The sequence below is a fragment of the Equus quagga genome, chromosome 15 (assembly GCF_021613505.1).
Source record: "Equus quagga isolate Etosha38 chromosome 15, UCLA_HA_Equagga_1.0, whole genome shotgun sequence".
NCBI classification, from domain to species: Eukaryota; Metazoa; Chordata; class Mammalia; order Perissodactyla; family Equidae; genus Equus; species Equus quagga.
Genome location: NC_060281.1, coordinates 69,764,169 through 69,786,234, shown reverse-complemented (window position 1 = coordinate 69,786,234; position 22,066 = coordinate 69,764,169). Strand labels below are relative to the sequence as shown.

The 22,066-nt window shown below is 47.4% G+C and overlaps 1 protein-coding gene across 7 annotated transcripts in view; it reads left to right on the top strand.

Annotated features, from left to right (window-relative positions):
* Positions 1-22,066, top strand: part of DNAH10 (dynein axonemal heavy chain 10) — a 139,469-nt gene that overhangs the window by 64,526 nt on the left and 52,877 nt on the right. For all 7 annotated transcript variants that reach the window (XM_046640389.1, XM_046640387.1, XM_046640386.1 and 4 more), the window contains 14 exons: positions 303-526; positions 3,834-4,103; positions 4,252-4,435; positions 6,174-6,308; positions 6,942-7,094; positions 7,805-7,993; positions 9,279-9,425; positions 9,960-10,151; positions 12,304-12,422; positions 13,819-13,977; positions 16,631-16,766; positions 17,965-18,087; positions 19,360-19,494; positions 19,801-20,017. In XM_046640389.1, coding sequence (XP_046496345.1) covers positions 303-526; positions 3,834-4,103; positions 4,252-4,435; positions 6,174-6,308; positions 6,942-7,094; positions 7,805-7,993; positions 9,279-9,425; positions 9,960-10,151; positions 12,304-12,422; positions 13,819-13,977; positions 16,631-16,766; positions 17,965-18,087; positions 19,360-19,494; positions 19,801-20,017 — 2,383 coding nt within the window. The remainder of the gene's footprint in view (positions 1-302; positions 527-3,833; positions 4,104-4,251; positions 4,436-6,173; positions 6,309-6,941; positions 7,095-7,804; positions 7,994-9,278; positions 9,426-9,959; positions 10,152-12,303; positions 12,423-13,818; positions 13,978-16,630; positions 16,767-17,964; positions 18,088-19,359; positions 19,495-19,800; positions 20,018-22,066) is intronic.

Below are 22,066 nucleotides of genomic sequence, written 5' to 3'. Positions count from 1 at the left end.
GTTCTGCTGGTCCACACGTCCAGACAGCTCTCCATACCAGCATATACTCTAGAATCTCAAATGTGGGGAGGTAGTCTGTCTTCCTTTTCCTTCTTTCTTTTTGAATCCACCACAGAACTTCGCACAATGCAAGATAAACGAAAGTACCCAACGTGTGTTTGTGGAATGAACCCTCGGGTGAAGGGGCGTGTCTGTTGCGTGCATCCTGGCAGCTCTGATGCGGCATGGAGCACTGCAGGCTGTTCTTTGATTCCAGAGCCAACGGCAAGTGTTACAGGGGGCCTTCTCCTGCTGTATTGCAGATGTACGACAACATAGCATTGCTGAGGTTCAGTGACGGGGACAGCGGAGAAAAACTGGTGCTGGCCATGATTTCAGCTGAGGGAGAAGTCATGGAGTTCCGGAAGACCATACGGGCCGAGGGGCGCGTGGAGGACTGGATGACGGCGGTTTTGAATGAAATGCGAAGGACTAACCGGCTGATTACCAAAGAGGCTATTTTTAGATACTGTGAAGACAGGAGCAGGTGAGGTCGTCAATGTGAACATGCGTTCCTTTGTCATATGAATGGTCATAATGGATTCATTTTAAGGGTTTGGAGTAGATCGACAGACGTTCCAAATGAGGTTTCCTTTTCTTGCAGGAGCTAAATTAACTGATAGATATCTGTCCTTTAAGCATCACCTAGTACAGCATTTCTCAAAGTGTGGTTCCTGGATGGGCAGCATCAGGGCCCCTGGGAGCATGTTAGAAATGCAGATTCCTGGGCCTCACCCCAAACCTGCCCCATCAGGGGGTGGGGCCCAAGAATCTGTGTTTTCACAAGATTCCAGGGGCTTCTGAGCGCGCTTGAGCGTAGGACCCCAGTGACCCAACAGAAACCAGATGTGGGAAGGATGGATTCTGTGTACAGGTTAATGAGTAAAGTTGTTTCTACAATATTTAATGGATTTCAATCACTCTTTGATTTTTGTGGCCTGAGAAGCTTCCAGGCCCAGAGCTGAACCATGCCTGGTGCTAGTTGCCAAGAGGGCTGGCTTGCATGTGCGGTGGAACTCCAGGTGCGTAAAGCATCCTTGCATCACTCGTTCTGTTAGGTTTAGGTGGTATTCCCGGGAAAGTTGCAGTATATTTGGCGGGGCCTTTATGCGCACATAAAATCATTGTTATCCTTATAAGAACACCATCCTCTTGATTTTGTGCACTTCCTTTTTGTTTTTGTAAGCTGAAGACGTCTGTTTAAATAATTAGAAAATAGCATAATATTTGTATGATTATGATCCTTCTATTTCTTAGATACTGTAAAAATTAGCTTCCATCTTTATGTAATCAGGTAATGTAGATATATATTCAGTGGTGTGCTGGTAAACTGGCTTTCTGGAAAAAAACAAGCTTTGATTTGTGTAGTTTTTATGGTGGAAGTTCTCCCACGATGGTTGACTTCAAAGCCAAATGGAAGAGTTTTAACACCCACTTGCAGAATTCCTGAACATTTGGCAGTGAGCTCTTGTGCGCTGGCAGGAGGCGGCCCCGGCACACTACCGGCTCATTCATTTAGCTGATATTTACTGGACTCTGTTCTGGGTTAGTCACCGTGCCAGATGCTCTTTCAAAACTGAACCAGACAGAAACCATTGCCTTCCAGTCGTGATAACCGAATATTTTAAAGTCTCTTTAATGATCCCAAATCGTATGAATTTTATACCTGAATTAGTTAGGTTTTTTTTGCATCATAACTACCGCTTTGCCAGGGCGTTGCCACGGGTCACAGCGGCTGGTTGGTGGGAGACAGAGTCAGAGAATGCGACCTGATTAATCGAGAAGTGTCCGTGACACCCCTTCCTCACCAACGTGTCGCTGTACCTTAGCGTGGGAGCTCATTGCTCCTGACGAAGGAGGTGAGCAGTTGAAATGAGCATAGGGATTAATTCGAGCTGATACATTTCAGCGTCACCGAGAAGACGGGCCCGGAAAGCGCCCAGTGTCCTGGGATTTGCTGAATACCGTCGTGTTCATCTGAGCTCTGCCCTGGGCCCCTTTGTTTTCTCTGGTCCCGTTGAGTCCTTCTCTCCTGATCTCTGACTTCCTGGGTTTGTTGTCTTTTTCAAGGCCCGTCTTCGTTAATCACTTTAGCACCGTCCTCGGGCCCTTCATCCCTTCTGTTATATCTCTCTTGATGTGTAGGGGTCATAACTCTAAATACTATTTAGGTCTTAGATGCACCCCACAATTTGAAAATGACATGGTAGAGCCTAATACTTCTTGTTGTTTTGAATATTCTTTGAGATTTCTTTTGCATTAATTGTAAGTCGTCAAGAAAATGACTTGTAATTCACAGTCGCTTTTCCTGGATTGGAACTCACAGCTCTAGGTCCATTTTTTTTTTTAGATCATTTAGAAAAAAGTTTGCTCTAAATGCCTTTCAAGGCACCGACCAGCTTTGGAAATTAGTGCCTCTGTGGAGGAAATCCAAGCGGCTGATGGACTTATGAAAAGAGGGGAGAATTCTCTGGTTATTAGGGGTCTGCACATCCAGGCAGAACGAGATGTTGGTTTTTTACCTTTCAGATTGGCAAACAATCAGAAGAGTGAAGTTTGTAGTGCTGGAGAAGGTGTGGGGCGGAGGGCAGCGCCGTGCCCTGCTGGTGGGGTATGGTTGGCTGCTATCTTTTAAAGTAACTTCATCGTTGCTACTAAAATAAAGAAACTACCCAAAAAAGTGCACGGTACTTCGGCCTGGCCATTCTGCGTTTGGGATTCTGTTCTGGGATGCCAGAAGCAGCTCCCACTTGTCAGGATAGGTGTTGAGCGGCGTTTCTCAGCCCCGCATGGTTGACACTTGGCGCCGGACGGTTCTTTGCTGTGGGAGGCTCCTGTGCCTTGTACGGTGTTGAGCATCATCCCTGGGCTCCACCACCCGCTAGATGCCAGTAACTCTCCTTCCCCCGGTTGTGACAACCGGAAATGTCTCTAGGCCTCGCCACATGCCGTAGAGCGATGTTTAACGCAGCATTATTTGTATTGGGAAAAGAACTGGAGGCAACTCGATTGGTCGTCAGCAAGGTGATGTCCGAGGAAACTGCGGTACCTTTGTGCTGGGAAGTACGCAGCTTTTCCAAAGGCTGGCTTGGACCCACCTCTGTTGCCCGTGAGGCGTGCCCGGTAGAATTATTAGATGAGAAGAGCCGGGTGAGAGTACTTGATTGCATGAGGCCGTCTGTGGAGAAGCACGGCCCCTTCTCCCGTACGTGCATCTCGAACTCTGAGCAGGTTTGTATGAGCCAGTGACAGTCAGGAAGCTGTAACAAGGAAACCTGGGCTTGTGGTCAGAGATTATTAGATTTTTTTTGTTGGGATTTTTAAAAATTTAAAAATTCGTACAATACATCCATAATATTAAACAATTTTGGAAACCTATAAAGACATATATATGTATATATTTTGTTTTTGTTGAGGAAGATTCACCATGAGCTAACGTCTGTGCCAATCCTCCTCTATTTTGTATGTGGGCCGCCTCCATAGCGTGGCCACCAAGTGGTGCAGGTCCACACCCGGGAACCGAACTCGCCGAACTTAACCACTGGGCCGTGGGGTCGGCCCCCGTATAAAGGCATATTTTCAAAGTGATCTGGCAGCTTTCTAAACAGTCATGTGCCCGTCACTTTTTTGGTGCATGGGCCCCCTGGCCTGGTATTTTGCTATCTAGCCAGAGGAGTTAACTGTCATTTGCCTACCTAAAGCCCCCACTTTGCCCTCTCTGTTCATGGTCAGAGAGGTCATCTTAACGGGCAGCAGTCCCCGGGGCGATCTCGCAGGGCGTGCTTCTCCTTCAGGGTCGACTGGATGCTCCTGTACCAGGGCATGGTGGTGCTGGCCGCCAGCCAGGTGTGGTGGACCTGGGAGGTGGAGGACGTCTTCCGCCAAGTGCAGCGAGGGGAGAAGCAGGCCATGAAGAACTACGGCAAGAAGATGCACCAGCAGATTGACGAGCTGGTCACGCGGATCACCATGCCCCTGAGCAGAAACGACAGAAAGAAGTACAACACGGTTCTCATCATCGACGTGCACGCCAGGGACATAGTGGACTCTTTCATCAGGGGCAGGTAAGGCCCTCCCAGGGCGCCGGCCTCTCCAAACGTGGGCTTTGTCCTCCTCTGGCCTCTCTCCCCGTTTCCCCTCCTCCTTGGTGTCCACCGTCTCTCCCGCCACGTCTCTCTCCCTCCCCACTCCGCTCCCCCGTCTCACCTGCAGCATTCTCGAGGCCCGGGAGTTTGAGTGGGAGAGTCAGCTGCGGTTTTACTGGGACCGAGAACCGGACGAACTGAACATCCGCCAGTGCACGGGGACCTTCGGTTACGGCTACGAGTACGTGGGTTTGAACGGGAGGCTGGTCATCACGCCCCTGACGGACCGGATCTACCTGACTCTCACTCAGGTGATTGGCGACCGGGCTCCTGTGGGTATCGTTTGCCCATGGTTATGTGTGTCCCTCTAAGCAGGACTACGGCAATGGCGAGAGTGTCCTGGGTTGACCGTGTCCTCCCCAAAATTCACGTCCACTCGGAATCTCAGACTGTGATCTTGTTTAGAAATGGGGTCTCTGCAGATTTAATTAGTTAAGGATTGGGAAGAGAACATCCTGGATTGGGGCCCTAGATCCAATGGCTGGTGTCCTTGCAAGAAGAGGAGAGGACACAGAGCTACAGGAAAGGTGGTGTGAAGACAGAGGCAGGGAGTGGAGTGGTGCGGCCACGAGCCAAGGAGCGCTTGGAGCCCCCAGAAGCAAAGAAACATCCATCCTAGAGTCTTTGGGGGGAGCCCGGCCCTGCCCACACCTTGATTTCAGACTTCCAGCCTCCAGAGCTGTGCAGAGAATACACTCCCGTTGTTTTGTGCCACCCATTTGTGGTAATTTGTTAGGAAACCCCAGCAAACTAATGCTGATAGTAAGGGATATTAATGTTTAAAAACCTACAGAGGGGGCTGGCCCGGTGGCACAGCAGTTAAGTTCGCACGTTCTGCTTCGGCGGCCTGGGGTTTGCAGGTTCGGATCCCGGGTGCGGACATAGCACCTCTTGGCACGCAATGCTGTGGTAGGCATCCCACGTGCAAAGTAGAGGAAGATGGGCATGGATGCAAGCTCAGGGCCAGTCTTCCTCAGGGAAAAGAGAATTGGTAGTAGTTAGCTCAGGGCTAATCTTCCAAAAAAAAAAAAAAAAAAAACAGCAACAAACCTATAGAGGAGTTTCAATTTGGAACATGACCTAATTGCCCCCTTTTGGGATTGGTCTGCTGCCCGTTTAGGCGGCCCCTAAAACCATCCCAGGTTCAGTAATTTGCTAAAGGACTCACAGAACTCAGTAAGGCCATTGTAGTCATGCTTATGGTTTGTTACAACGAAAGGATGCAGAGAAGTCAGCCATGGGAGAAGGTACAGGAGGGGTCCAGGAGGGACCAGGCGCGAAGCCTCAGTTTCCTCTCCCACAGCTGCTGTGACGGCAGCATTGTTTCTTGCGGCAGCTACGTGTGGCAGCGTGCACGAAGTACTGCCACCCAGAGAGGCTCACCTGAGCCTCGGTGTCCAGGGTTTTGACCAGGGACTGGTCCTCTAGACATGAGTGACCGCCTGAGTGGCTGACCTTAGTCTCCAGCCCCTCCAGAAGTCGAGCTGATACCACGTGGCCCAAGACCCCCACCAGAAATCACATTGTCAGGCCATCTTGGGTGGCCCGAGGTCCCCAGATAAACAAGGACACTCTTCTCAGGCAGGATGTTCCCAGGGCTTAGAGGTCAGCTCCTAGGATCTGCAGACAAAGGGCCAGACCTTGCCGTGGTCAAGATGACTCCTTTGCCCTGCAGATGTGCATGTGTCCATGAGCCTCAGCTCTGGGAACTTCTGGGGCCTCGTCCTCAGGTGGGCACAGATTCCAGCATGTCGCTTAACCCTTGGTACACTGGTCCCTATATGATGGCAGGTGATGGGGAGACATCAGTAGAGGTCAATGGAAAAACAGAGAAATGTTAAAAATAGTGACTGTCAGAAAAGATGAGTATGAACCTATCCGTTGTCAGATGCATATTCCACATCTATTGTCACAGTGCTAAGCTGGGAAATGACACCTGTTTCCTTACGTGAATCAGACAACATATGTTTTGCATTTGGCTTATGACAGGCACTTTCCATGTATCTGGGTGGGGCTCCTGCTGGTCCAGCGGGTACTGGCAAAACCGAGACCACCAAGGACCTGGCCAAAGCCTTGGGCTTGCTCTGTGTGGTGACCAACTGCGGTGAAGGCATGGATTACAAAGTAAGGCCCCAGCGTCACTTCTGGTACTGTCTTATTGGGCAGAGAGCTGAGAGTGGGACATAGCATTTCACCTCATCCACTTCCATGAAATGCCATGGTGACACCTGGAAGAAGGTAGTAGGAAACTCTCCTCCATCTCAGTCTCAGAGCTTATGTGTGTCTGCTGTGTTAGCAGCATGTAGAGTATGAGTCCCACACTTAAATGCCCACCAGAGTCAGGTAGATAATGTAAATGCTTAAAGCAGCAGGCAGGTAATAGAGAGTGGTGGGGACTGTGGCCAACTGGAGAGCAATGCTCTGTCTGACGGGGGAGCCACTGTTGAACTTTGGTTAATTGCTGCCACTTGGGAAAGTGGACCCAGTGTTGCTCAATTTTCCATATTTCAAGAGAAGCCAGAAATCTGGAGTTTTACATTCAAAGACTTGATTTGTAAAATCCTGTGGGTGGGAGCTGACCCATCAGAGTCCTTGAAAGTCTTGCCAGAAAGATTCATTACTGTGGTGACTCGCCGACCGCTTCTCTGCCAATCTGACCATCGTGGTTTGCCTTAATCTAGAAAATGTGTCCCTAAATGTGTCGCTTGCAGTTTGAAAGATGACAATCGCCCTTGTCTGACGCTGCTTTCCTTCTAGGCTGTTGGGAAGATCCTCTCCGGCCTGGCCCAGTGCGGGGCCTGGGGCTGCTTTGATGAGTTTAATCGGATCGACGCCTCTGTGCTCTCCGTTATCTCCTCTCAGATTCAGACGATCCGAAACGCGCTGATCCATCAGCTGACCACGTTCCAGGTGAGGGTAAGGGTGGAGCTGCCCGGAGCACGTCCCCAGGATGGAGACTTGGCTGTGTTACTTTGAAACGTCAGATGGCGGGCAGTTGTCTTCCCAGACCAGGAATCCTATAGATGAGGACTTGCCGGACTTTTGTTTTCAAGTTGAGATGGTTGAGTTTCCCAAAATTATGAGCATCTTTGAGGATTAAGGGCTGTAATATTCTAAGAACTTCAATCTCATTCCAGACACAGAACTAGTAACCGTAGAGGGTGGGGCAGTGTTCTCAAATAAGTCATGTGCGGGGCCCCCTTTAAACGAAAACAAAGATTCTTGGTGATTTCCCAAGTTTGAGAAAAAAATGACTTGAAAGAATAACATTCCATTCTATCAACATGTCTTTCAATAGAAATCCTCACCTGAACAAGAAATTTGGCCTTCACACCTGGTAAACTGAGGGCATGATAAGGAGCAGGATCTTTAAGGTTGTTATCAAAATGAAAGAGCGAATTTTACAAAGCTTGTGAGAATTCCGCAGCCTCTCCCCGTCCAGGGTGCATTGGCAGACTCGAGTCTGAGAAGTCCACACTGGGTTACGGCAGAGTGTTTTCTTGAAAACACACCCATGAAACAAATAAAATAAATAGCCACGTGGCTCGCCCAAGCCTCCTTTCCCCTGTGGTGGGCTGGCCGGCAGCAGAACCCCTCCCTTCTTTCCTGTCGTCCTCTAGTTTGAAGGGCAGGAGATCTCTCTGGACTCGAGGATGGGCATCTTCATCACCATGAACCCCGGCTACGCGGGCCGCACGGAGCTGCCCGAGTCGGTGAAGGCGCTCTTCAGGCCGGTGGTGGTGATTGTGCCCGACCTGCAGCAGATCTGCGAGATCATGCTCTTCTCCGAGGGCTTCCTCTGGGCCAAGGTGAGGCCTCGCCGGTGCCAAGCTAGGATGCCCCCCGACTCCACCCTGGGTCTGCTCTCAGACTCGGGCTTTGGGAAGTTTTCGTTCTGTGTGGCTTAACATTTTTTTTGGTTTTTTTTGGCTTTGTCTCTCTCCTCCATCTCTTTTTAAAACTGTAACTGTTGTTTTGGAATAATTAAACTCACAGAAGTGGTAATAACACTACAGGGAGTTCCGTGTACCCCTCACCCAGCTTCCCCCAGGAATAACGTCTTACACGCCCACTGCAGGTTGTCAAACCAGGACACGGACGTGGGCTCGACGCTGTGAACTCACGTGCTGACTAGATGTGGATTCCGCCAGGTTTTACTCTCTCTCTCTCTCTCTCTGGGGTGTGTGTATAGTTCTGTGACTTTTTATCACGTGTGTAGAGTGACCAGCGCCACAATCAAGACACAGAACTGTCCACCACCACAGACAAACTCCCTCGTGTACCCCATAATAGTCACACCCTGCCCCCAACACTGACTCCTGGCAACCGCCGCTGATCCTCTGTCACTAAAATCGGTCTCTTCAAGAGTGTTCTATCATGGAACCACTCAGTATGGCATTCTTTGAGATGGGCTTCCCTCACTTAGCCTCATAACCTTGACAATATGTGGCTTAAAAATATATATATATTTCCTTTATTATCTTTTAAAATATATGTAATCTAATATGCACATACATTTTTTCCAGAATGTTCTGGAAAAAGTACAAAATAGCGTATCCTTTTAACATAAAGGGCTGTTAGGCTGCTTTTCTGTAATTCTTTCTAAAGGCTTTTACTGCCTCTTACGTTGTCCGGATTTCGAGGTAGAGTCGTCAGATCTCTGGTTCTCAGTTTTCACGAGCAGCATCCCCGTGCCGTGCTCAGGAGCAGCAGGCTGGAGTCCTTGAGGTAGACAGGTGACTGACTCGTCCTCAGAAACGGTTCCAGGAGAAGCGTTAATAACACATTGAGGTCAAAATACACAGGAAGCATATTTTTGGAATGTGATTGCTATGATTTGGACGGGTTCTATTCTTTCAATTGAAGCGGTTAAGATTTTCCTCAGCTTTCAAAGACAGTCATCAAATTTTGGTAGGGCTGGTGTTCTTTTAAAGTAGCTCCTAATTGGTCGTAGTTCGAAACGAAGGACCCATCCTGGGGTTTCCGTTAGAGGCAAGACTTGCTTGTTTGTAGAGCAGCTTGTTTGGATAATGATGTTCTGTTGCTTTCAGGTCATTTCCTTTATTTCTTTTTCATTATCTTTTATCACCAAAGACTCTGGCCAAGAAGATGACTGTCCTGTACAAGCTGGCCCGGGAACAGCTCTCTAAGCAGCATCATTACGATTTTGGACTCAGAGCCTTGAAATCAGTGTTGGTGATGGCCGGCGAGCTGAAGAGAGGCTCCTCCGAACTGAGAGAGGTGGGGCGCGGCGTGCGCCACGTGGTCCTCGGTCCGCGTGTGTGTGATAGAAGCTGGATGGAGAGGACGGCATACCGTCCTCAATAGGAAGGTTTAGTCTAGCTGTCAATTTGGTCTCTTGCCCATTATGCAGTTTTCTTCTAATTTAACTTATTACTGTAAGGTCAAGTTCAGTGTCTTCACAGCACCACGGTTTGTGACGCTTCACTGATAATGATCAATCCATAGTTGCAAAATGTTGGGGTGAGGAGGTAGGGATGGACACACTTCTCGAGAAAGCGTGAACGTCAGTTTTTTTTCCTCTTTGCAATAAGAGCCAGAGGAGCCATGGCTTTTCTGTTACCCGGGCCTGGCTCCAGAGCAGAGTTCAGTCAACGCCGCTCAGGGGGCGGCCGGCTCACGGGGTTCTCCAGAGACTGTACTCGCCGTGTTTTATGTTTTGTATCTTACATAAAATTTTGTAAGAGGATTTCTAGACGAGCCCCGGGTCTTTGGGAAATATCTTTGAAGACGTCTGTGTTTCGCTCCGTCCAGGACGTGGTGCTGATGAGGGCCCTTCGAGACATGAATCTGCCCAAGTTTGTGTTTGAGGACGTCCCTCTTTTCCTCGGTTTGATTTCCGATCTGTTTCCTGGACTGGACTGCCCACGCGTTCGCTACCCCGATTTCAATGACGCCGTGGAACAGGTGCTGGAGGAGAGCGGCTACGTCATCTTACCTGTCCAGGTAAAATGGTGCTGAAATGAGAGGTCACCGACTTCTTCCAAGTCCTCTCCATTGTTTTTTTCCTTCTTTTATTTTCAGTTTTTAAAAAAAGGGGCCGGCTCGGTGGCGCAGTGGTTAAGTGCGCGCCTTCTGCTTCTCCAAGGCCCGGGGTTCCCCAGTTTGGATCCCGGGTGCGGACATGGCACTGCTTGGCACACCATGCTGTGGTAGGCATCCCACATATAAAGTAGAGGAAGATGGGCACGGATGTTAGCTCAGGGCCAGTCTTCCTCAGCAAAAAGAGGAGGATTGGCAGTAGTTAGCTCAGGGCTAATCTTCCTCCAAAAAAAAAAATTCTGGTAAAATACACATAACATTTACCATCTTAACCATTTCCCCCCCCATTTTAATTTATTTATTTATTATTTCTTGCTGAGGAAGATTCACCCTGAGCTAACATATGTTGCCAGTCTTCCTCTTTTTTTCTTTTTTTTTTTTTTTTGCTTGAGGAAGATTAGCTCTGAGCTAACATTGGTGCCAATCTTTCTCCACTTTGTACGTGGGTCACTGCCACAGCATGACTGACGAGTGGTGTAGGACTGTGCCCGGGATCCGAACCCATGAACCTGGGCTGCCGAAGCAGAAGGTGCGAACTTAACCACCAGGCCATGCGGCCAGCCCCCCCATTTTTTTTATTGTGGTAAAGTACACTAACGTAAAATTTACCATTATAACCATTTTTAGTATAGTTCAGTAGTTTTAAGTATAGCCATATTGTTGTGAAACAGATCTCCAGAACTTTCGCATCTTGCAAAGCTGAAACTCTGTCCCCATCAAATACTAAGTCCCCAGCACTCCCCGGCCCCTGGTAACCTGCATTCTACTTTCTGTTTCTGTGAACTTGACTCTTCCAGGGACCTCATAGGAATGGAATCATGCAGTACTTCTCCTGCTGTGACTGGCTTGTCTCCCTCAGCATAATGTCCTCAAGCTTCCTCCATGTTGTAGCCTGTGACAAGATTTCCTTCCTTTCTGAGGCTGAGTCCTATTCCGTTGTATGGGTGGACCCCCCTCCGACTGTTTTTTGGTGTAGTGTGATCAGATAAGCATTTTGTTTGGGGCCTGACCATCTGGTAATTTCTCCCCATCCCACCTTTTTTTCCCCCAGAGTCATACTTACAAGAAATTTAAATTAGATGTGACTGGTAGGATTTTGAACATCTGAGGCCTATAAGGTAGTATTCGTTGTCATTAAGCCAAAAATTATCGCCCAAGTGTTCTGCTATGGGTTTAAATGCCCAAAGCTGCAGAATCGGGGGAGCCACCCTGGTTGGGCCACCTCGGGGCATCAGGCTACCCAGAGGCCTCAGGCCCAGGCAGCCGGCACTGGCCACATGAGAGAGCTCTCTGCACGGTTCCTGGCCCTGATGTTTTCCTCTGGAGGGGGCTGTTTAAAAAGATGTGTTTTCTGGTGGCACTGTAAAATGGCGCAGCTGCTTTGGAAAACAGGCTGGCGGTTCCTCAAAAAGTAAACACAGGACTACCATGGGACCCAGCAGTTCCGCTCCTAGGTACACACACAAGAGAAGTGACGACACATGTCCACACGAAGGCTTGTGCATGAACGTTCGTAGCAGCATTATTCATAAGAGCCAAAAAGTGGAAACAAGGCAAATGCCCATCAATGGATGAATGGATAAACAAAATATGGTCCATCCAGACAATGGAATATGATTCGGCCATAAAAAGGAATGAAGCACTGACAGCTGCTACAACACGGATGAACCTTGAAGACATGATGCTGAGTGAGAGAAGCCAGACACAAAAAGACTGTATAGTGTATGATTCCATTTATAGCATTCCATTTGGCTGTTGAGAACGGGCAAATCTATAGAGACAGGAAGCAGATCCCTGGGTGTTAGGGGCTGGAGGAGGTGGGCTTGGGAGAGATGACTAATGAGAACAGAGGTTTTTTTTGTGTGTGTGGGGAGGGGTGATGAAAATGCTCTAAAATTGGATGTTGTGATGGTTTTACAATCTTTTGAGTATACCGAAAACCATTGAATTGTACACTTAAATGGGTGAATTATATGATATGTGAATTATATCTCAACCAACGCGTTAAAAAAAAGACATATGTTAGTTAACCCAGCTGCCAATGTTTGTCCCACAGGTGGATAAAGTGGTTCAGATGTTCGAGACCATGTTAACCCGCCACACGACCATGGTGGTGGGGCCCACGGGCGGGGGCAAGTCCGTGGTCATTAACGCTCTGTGTCAGGCGCAGACCAAGTGAGTGTGTCCTTCGCGGGGGGGGCCTGGTTGCCCGGCGGTTTCGTGGTGAGGTTGGTGGGGGCATTACCTAGTCCCATCTTGCTCCCTGGTTTCCTGGGGGGTTAAATTTGTCCCAAACACCCCTAAACTCACAGCCTCTTTCCTTGTTTCACTGCTGACTTAGTTAACCTATTTTACAAGGCAAAACAATGACCCTTTTGTGCATCAGACTGTAAATGGGTTTATTTGTGAAATGAGTATTTCACAAACTATCTTATAAGGATGTTTTGAAAATTAAGTCATATTTCCTTGGTGTTCAGATTGCTCCTTTAAAGTAAGTCAGGACAGCCCCCATTATGCGACACTGTTAGGGTATCAGATGGCCAAAAAGAGAGTGTCACCTCCCCAGATGCCTTATCATCACCAGCCTGCAGGGGCAACACTGCCCGAGACAAAAGCGATCCCACACTCTTAATGTGGAAAATCCTAAGGACCTGTGGGGATCGATATCCTTACACAGAAAATGGGTTTTCTGACTTCTCACTTTTCTCCTAAGCCATAACTGGATTCCAGAAAAACTTTAATGCATGCTAATATTCCAGCAAAAAACTAAGTCAGGCCTTATAATCTTTGTGACTTTACCATTTCCAGGTAGTCTATAAGATCTAACGAGTAAGCGACTGTCATTTCTTCTTATGTTTCTTATGAGAAAACTAGTGAACACTGGCTTCCTGACTCTAAGGGGGTTATGCCATGGCCATCCTGTATTTCATTCTTTATTTGGTTCATTGTTAGGTAATTTATAGAACTATCACATACATGTGTGTATGTATGTATGCCACTATTATTTTATTTATCTGTTTTATTAATTATGAACTGTGGTTGGTGTGAAGTTTAGTTTTCTGTAGATGAATGAACCCTCTAGTGTTGCGGGAATTTACAGGTATGTAGTGGGAGACACTGTGCCTACATGACTTATAGTCAGTCAGCAACGTAGAGCTGATGTCATCCTGTAAATACGAGGGATCGGGCACTAAGAGTTCGAAGGCTTGTTACTTCGCCCTGAAAACTATGATCTTCTTTACACTAGTTATGAAATATCCACATAAATATGTTGTATGCATGAAAATGTAATATACACGAATATGAAACACACATGAGAGTTAGATGCTCATTGTCCTCGAAAGGCAAAGCTGTGCTTTCAGTTGACTTGTGTTGGGGCCACGTTTTTGGTGACAGGTGGTTCCCTTGCGTTTCGTGTAAGCCATTCGCAGTGAGTGGGAAGTTTGTACGGATAGCATTTTAAATTTTGGATTGGATCTAAAGCATCTAATCCCTCCCGTGGGGGCCTAGATTGCCTTCCTTAAGTGTTCAGTCCGCCCAGACCACAGCTGACGCCTCTCCTCTGGTTTAGGCTTGGGCTGATGACAAAGTTGTACATCCTGAACCCCAAAGCCATGAGTGTCATAGAGCTCTACGGCATCCTGGACCCCACCACCCGAGACTGGACAGATGGGGTGCTGTCGAACATCTTCAGGGAGATCAACAAGCCGACGGATAAGAAGGAGAGGAAGTGAGTGTGTTTGTAAGGAGGGGAGAGCCTGGGTCAGTTCATATTAATTAGCTAAACATTACGAATAAACCCCTGGTGTGGAGTATGGTGTTTCAAGCTGGGAAACAAACCGGCCCAGAATCAGCCTGCAGGCTCTGCTCACAAAGTGCCGGGTGCCATCTCAGTCCTCTCTATGTGTTGTCTCAGCCAGTCTCCTCAGCTGTGATTGTCCGCAGCTTACCATGGAGGGAACTGAGGCCCGGGAGGTAAGACTTGCCTCAAGGCCAGGGGTTTGAACTGGGCAGTCTGAGTCCAAGCCCTCCAACACAGCTCAACACCAGGCTGCCTATGCGGCAAGGTAAGGCAGCCAAGTGTCATGGAAAGTTCTGGAACACCCTTCTGAAGCCAGGCATTCTCACCTGTAGGTGTTGTTGACGATGCCCACCCTGCGCACATCCCCACACGCTGCGGGAAGGGTCAGGTGAGGCCAAGAGTGGAAACGCTCTGTCAGCACCTCGGGTAAAAAGCTTTTCCCAGTGTTAGTTGTCCCTGTGGTGCCCCTCAGGTAAACTCAGGGATGATCCTGATTTTATGTTCTAGTCCAATCCCATTAACAAAAAAAACTGACTCATAAATAATGAGTCTAAAGTCTCAACTGATGACTTTTGGAACAGCTTCTTTTTAGCAATTCTCCCCGGATCCTGGATCAATCTAGGATTTCACATTGTGCTCAGTTGTCCTATCTCTTTGGTGTCCTCTAATTTCAAGCCGTTCCTTATGGCCTTGATGTTCTGGAAGATTTCAGGCCAGCTGCTGTACAGAAGGCCCTCAGTTTTGGTTTGTCTGATGCTTCCTCATTATTGGATTCTGGCTCTGCATCCTTGCAGGAATCTCACAGAAGTGACATGGTGTCCTTCTCAGCATCTCATAAGAAGCACAGGATGTTGGTTTGCCTCATTATTGTTGATTTTAATTTTGATCATCATCAATTTTGTCTGCCACTTTTCCTTCTGCAATTGATATGCAACCTGTAGGGAGATGTCCTAAGACTATGTGAATGCCCCATTCTTCATCAACCCTTCATCTAATGGTTTTAACCTCTATTGATTGTAGCCTGAATCTAGTCTTCCTATGATGACTATAAAATGGAGACTTTCTATTGGGACTATTGGCGAAATTTGAATACGGACTGTATATTAGATAATAGTATTCTATCGATGTGAAATTTCCTGATTTGATAATTGTACTGTGGTTATGTAAGAGAAAGTACTTGTTCTTAGAAAATACATGATTAAGTATTTAGGAATAAAGGGCATCATGTCTGCAACTTACTCCCAAATGATTTAGAGAGACAGAGAGAGAGCAAGAGAGCACAAATGTGGCAAAAAACTAACACTTGGAGAATCTGGTTGAAGGGCATATGGGAGCTCTTTGTACTATTCTATTCTTGTAACTATGTAAGTCTGAAATTATTTAAAAGAAAAAAGTTAAAAAAATACCAGAAGAAGATAACCCAAAGGGTAATGCTGCAAAAAATCCAACTGCGCATCTCAGTGAATTAAATGGGAGCGATATCAAGGTACCTTCCCAACACACTGGGAGAACGGAGTCCGCCCTTTGGAGGTGGGCTTTGCTGCCTGTAATGCATTATAGTCACACAATTGAAGTGTCATGTAGCTTGAGCACCTGAGGCCCGGAAGCCAAAGTAGGCCTCCCGCCAGGGCTTGTGAACTCGCAGGCTCCCAGGGCCCGGCAGGTGGCGCAGATGTGTGAAGTGGGCCGAGTTACATGGTGTATTGGCTTCTTCAGCGCTGCTGTTAACAGATTACCACAACCTGGGTGGCTTAAACCAACAAAAATTTATTCTTACAGTCTGGAGGCCAGAAGTCTGAAGTAACGATGGGGCTGCACTCCTTCCGAGGGCTCCAGGGGAAAGTCCTCCTTTGCCTGGTCCAGCTCTCGTGGCTCCAGGCGTTCCTTGGCTTGTGGCTGTTATCACTCCAACTCCATCCTCATCTTCACATGACTTTCCGCTCTGTAAGGATGCTTGTCCTTGCATCAGAGCTCACCTGGATAATCCAGGATGGTGTCATCTCAAAATCCTTAATTATGTCTGCAAAGACCTTTTCTTCCAAATAAGTTCACTTTCACAGGTTCTGGATGGACGTATCTTTTGGGGGCCACCATTCAACCCACCACACGTGGGCATGTGAAATACTTCCCTCTTCTTTTAACTTTGCCATAAGAAAACTAGGTATCAAAACCAGTGATAAATAGCAATTGATATGAAGTCTCAGATTTAAGAAAAGAACGAGGTAGACGGTGACACTTCTGTCTCCGTGGGCAGCTGCCACTCAGCATCAGCGGATCGTTCCCATGCAGGACCCAGGTCTGTGTTGTCAGACCTTCCAGTTTGCTAGAGAAGCAAGAAATTTAGATTTTTCTGTGAAGTTTCCTGATTTTAAAATGTTGGTGACCAACTCAAGCAGTTTTTGTGTATTTTTTTTCTTTTTATTTCATGGGTCAAACCTCTGGACCAGGTAGGGTGGTCTGTCTCAGGTCCTGGCTAGGAAACCCTGGGAGAAGACACTCGACGTGAATGGGGAGGTTACACCCAGTTCCACAACAGGAAGCTTTCTAGGGCTCATGGCTCATTCTTCTTCGGTTGCTGCAGGTATATCTTGTTCGATGGTGATGTGGATGCTCTGTGGGTGGAAAACATGAATTCCGTGATGGATGACAACAAGCTGTTGACGTTGGCCAATGGTGAGCGCATTCGGCTCCAAGCACACTGTGCTCTGCTCTTTGAGGCAAGTAGTGATGAAAAATAATTTTGAACCAAAGTCTTTCTTTCAATTAAAATTTTAAATGTTTATTAAAGTAGTAATAAATATATAAGTAAATAAATTAAAAGTAAATAAATAAAAAATATAGATGACTGAAGAAAACCCACACAATGCAGAAGAGTTTATGATGAGTACCACTCTGTTCCTTACCCACTCCCCTCAATCCTCTTTACTGGATCCCAGAGGTAACCACTTTTCACTCTTGAGTCGTTTCTTCTGATGGTTACCCTCGTATCTATAAGTAACAAACTTAGAATGCTGTTTCTTCGTTTATCAAGTTTGCACATTATCTGTTGACTGGCTGCTATGAAAGTGACAGTTCATCTCTTATTTACCACCAGCCCATCTCCCCTCCTCAGAATAATATCTTGCTAAATCAGTTAAACCAGAAAACAATATTTACATTATTGTGAATATGGAGATATTTACTGTAGAGCCAATTACTATACTGTGCTTATGGTTACTTTCTTTTAGGCCATTTGTTTTTCACCTGGAGTTTGTTATTGCCTTCCTTTTTCTCTCACACTATTTGCTTTTATCTTATCTTCATTCGTTTTTTTCAAACTTTCTGTCCTGTCATCAGAACCTATTTCACAGCTGTGCCCTCAGACTCTCTTTCACTTTAGCTAATGTCAGTGCCATTCCTAGCTTGGCCTGCAAAATTTGTCGATGCATGAGTATTTGTGCATATCATTATCTTATTGGCTGACTGAACTGTGTCTTTTCTTCATAGAAAGAGAGACAGGTTTGTTAACAATGCTAGTTTAGACACATTCTTATTAAGTTTTATACTACCTGATCTCAACTTTGGTTAAAAAAAAATAAAGAAAAAAACGAAAGGAAAACACTCCAAAACAATATTTGTTTCTTAGTGGTGAGATTTTGGATAACTTATTTTCTTCCTTATATTTTTCTATTTGTGTCAGATATTCTACAGCATATTAATTTTATAGTAAAAGAAAACTTAAATGGGTGCTACATCAGAGATGTATAATCTTCTCCTGATGAATCTAAGTGTTCACTTAGCAGCCTCGTGAAAGCTCTGTTAATCTGGGTGTGACTTGAATTTTATGAGGTTGTAAAAACTTTGCACAAGCAAAGACTTTTCAATGTGTAGTCCAGTTGTTTATGGCTGCAGACGTGGCTTTCCTTCTCTCTCCAGGTTGGAGATTTACAGTATGCCTCCCCTGCAACTGTGTCTCGATGTGGAATGGTTTATGTGGATCCTAAAAACTTGAAATATCAACCATACTGGAAAAAATGGGTTAATCAAATACAAAACAAGGTGAAAATTATTTCTAAAATGAACTTAAAGTTATTAGTACTGGTAGCTATTTGGATAAACATAACCTAGAGGGATGTATGCAGTTGAAGCCCACGGTCTTGACCTTGACTTTCCCATGACCTTGAGCACTTAATGTTACCAATAAATTGGCTGCAAACATGAAAGACACACTTAGTAGATTTTCAGATAATTCACAACTGGTGAGATAGGTAATAATTTTGACAGTCTAGACCAGGGGTCAACAAATTTTTTTCTGTGAGGGGTTAGAGAGTAAATATTTTAGGCCTTTTGGGCCATATAGTTTCTTTTGCAACTACGTAACTCTGCCCTTGGGCATGAAAGCAGCCACAGTACATGAATGGGCATAGCTGTGGATCAATAAAACTTTATTTACAAAAACAGGTTACAGGTCAGATTTGGCTTACAGGTCATAGTTGGCAACCCCTGGTCCAGCCAAGCCCAGCTATTGAGAGACTTGTCTCCAGGAGGTGCCCAGCTCCTCCCGTTTTGCTTAATTGGATGAATGCAGTGTGTGAAGTACCTAGCTTGTCAGGTAATTGAGATCCGATGGTTTCAGTTGACCTCAAACCAAGTGATGTGTCACATGGCTGCTCAGAAGTGTGTGTTAATGAAAGGCTTACTGAAAGGCTCCATTGAAACGTGCAGAGATACATGTGACAGTCGTGTGAAGGTTGTGGCTTGACCATATCCCTGACAGCATTCTCAAAGGGACACAGGAGGCCTGAGTGTGTCTCTAGAAGGCCCACTGGGCTGGCGGTGAATTGGAAATCAGGACATAATTACCCCAGAGAACAGAACACGATAGGACCACGCGAGGCATCCTCACGTGGGAGAGGGAGTTGTCTAAGGACCCTTGCAGGCCCCGCTGGACATCGATGCCTTGGTATGGGGAGGGGCCTTCCACTGCTTTGCACTCTTTGCTGGATGACTGTGGCCACGTCCCTTGAACTCTGAGATAGTCAGCCCCTTTTCTGTCCAATGGGACCTGTTACCCCACCTCCCTCCCCGATGGTGGAGTAGACTCCGCGGCAGTGAATGAAGTGCTTCATGCCGAAACGAAAGCGTATTGTAAAGGACGAGTGTCTCTGTAAATATAAGGCACTACTGTTATTGGAGTTTACTCACCTGCCACATTCAGCATTCTTCAGAAGAGATTTTTCACCCCTCTTTTGACAAGAAAACCTTTTCACTAACTTCCACTGAAATAAAAAAAAACCCTTGAAAATGCTTTGAAACTCTGCTCTTTTGTAGACAGAGCAGCGCGATTTACAGAATCTCTTTGAGAAGTACGTGCCCTATCTCATTGATGTGATAGTGGAAGGAATCGTGGATGGGAGACAGGGTGAGAAGCTGAAGACAATAGTTCCTCAGACAGACCTGAATATGGTAAGAAATGACTGTTAGCAAAAACAGAGTTCTTCCCTAAAGGGGGACCCACAGTGGCCTTTCGAGGTTAGCAAAGAAGCCAGATGGGTAAGCTCTGACACTGCCAGCTACTGAGAAGGGAGACCCAATACTTCCTTCTGTGACCCTGTGCAAGACAAGATACCGGCTCCATCTGTCAGAACCAATATGGCGGGTCAGATGTTCCCATCACTCTGGGATCCGGGATCCCAGCATTTATGACCAGAACTGAGCCCGGGTGGGGGTAGTGGAATATGTAGGCTGATCAGGTATTTTCCTGTGAACCAGGTAACCCAGTTAACCAAGATGTTGGACGCGTTACTGGAAGGAGAAATAGAGGACCCCGACCTTCTGGAGTGCTACTTCTTAGAGGCCCTGTACTGCTCTCTGGGCGCTGCCCTGCTGGAGGACGGAAGGATGAAATTTGATGAATGTATTAAACGCCTGGCTTCTTTGCCTTCTGCTGATACGGAGGGGGTTTGGGCCCATCCCGGGGAATTGCCAGGTAGGAACTGAGTGTGACCTGTCTTCCTGCTCAGAGTGCTTTTGGTTAGGTTTTTAGAGGACGTGACCTTGCTTGTCCATATTTGTGCCCGTATGGGTTTCCCAGCTTGTTTGCTTCTGTAGAGAAACGTGCACTGGCCAGAGCGCCTGGTGGTACCGTCAGGAGGAGTTCAGGTGTGTGAACTGTGGGAGCAGAAGCCCAGTTCCTTTGGGTGGCTTTTCTTGATGAGTCTAAACTTTTCCCCCTAGTTTAGGCCCTTGCTTCCTTCACGCTGTTTAAGCTCTTTAAACTTTTCACATTTTGCGTGACTTTGAGTTTCTTCGCCTTTGGGCTTCTCTGTCTGTTTTTTAAAACCACCTCTCCAAAGTTCCACAACTTAATTCATCTGCTGTCTTCCTGAGTATTTGCACAGTCGACAATCAAGTGTGGATCTGTGGGTCGTTCATAGGAAATCATCATATTAAGGTTTTAAGTTTTTGTGTGAAAAGTGTGCATCCTCATAGAGCGATAGACAATGAAATGTGCCTTCCCCAAGAACTGCATATCACACTAGGGTCCTTCTTTGTCCACCGCTTAATGGTACTGAATATGGCTTGGCACACAGACATTTTTCTAAGTTGTACTCTATAATCATTACGTGGGGTGTTCTTAATGCTCAAGGAAAATGATCTCAGGTCTTTCTAAGGGAGGGACGTTGAGCAAATAAAAGGTGTTTTAAATGTCTATGCTCTTTTTGGTGGCAGTTTGCTTGTGCTTTTTCAGAGCCCCAGGTGTCCTTTGGGGGAGCGCTTCCCAGCTGTGCGCTCTCTGCGGGGTCCATGTTGCTGCCATCTGCAGCTCCCTCACTCAGAGAGGATGTCGGCCCTGCTCCCCGTCTTGTCTTTCACCCCTCGTTTCCTCTCATCCTGGAGACTTGAATGGCCTTGTGGCATCCCGTTTGCAGATGCCTTCTGCGCGCAGCTCCAGCAGTCAGGTGCCTTGGCTGCATCCTAGCTCTTGACACCCCGACACTGTTCTGTGTCTGCATCGCTGATCCATACCTCCCACTCCCTGCCCACAGCCGGCCTCAGTGGCTCCTGCCACACCTGTTTGTATGTGGGCTCGTCGGGACTGCCACCCACCTGTCTTCCCATCGCCTTCTGAACCCCATCCGCTGTGCTCCTCTTTCCTCTTCACTTCTCTGCGGTTGGCCGATCACTTCAACCTCTCTTGCCTAAATCCCCTGACCCCCAGGCCTAAGTGGCCTTCTGTCAAATCCCTCTGAGACAACCCCAGCCTGTCTCTGCCCCGCCAGGGGCTGAGTGATGCTGAGAGAATCATGCAACCATGAAGACCGCTGCCTCCATGAAGTCAGCCTCCAACTTAACTCTCCTGTCCCCACAGGGCAGCTTACCTTCCTTCTCGCCAGATCTCCACCCGGCCCGCCCGTCTCTCTGCAGATCCTCTTTCTTCTTGCTTCCATAGGAGAAATAGAAGTGTCAGATAGGCATTTCCCCACTCCCAGCTGGGAAGCCTGCAGATCCAGTTGGCCCAGCTCCCCTCTCCTTCTGTCTCCTTTCTCAGTGGAGGAGGGGACCCCCTCCTGGCCAGGCGAACCTGCCCTGGGCTTCCAGGCCTGCCCCTGCCTCCTCCTCAGGCCCTGGTTCATTGCTTTTCTTCTCTCCTGTATCTGCCATCTCTCCCTCTCTGCCAGTCCTGTCCCATCGGCTCGAGTAAAACCTTCCTGATTCTGTCCCCTCCTGGAGACGGCTCTCTGCCTCTTCCCCTCTAAAGCCCTGCATCCTCAAAGGCTGTCTGCGAGCTGTTTCCTCTCATGTCCCACCGCTTCTTGATCGCCTGCCGCCCGCCCCCTTTCCCCACAACTCCACTGCGACTGCTCCCGGCAGCCCGCCCACTGCTTTCTCTGCCAGATCTCACGGCCCTTCCTTTGCGCCTTTGCTTTCCTGACCTTGCCCGGCATTGGGCGTGGCTGACCACTTCCTGCCTTAGTGAAACCTTCTTCCCCCATCCTGCTGGCCATGCTGGCAGAGTCCCCTGTGTCACTCCCTT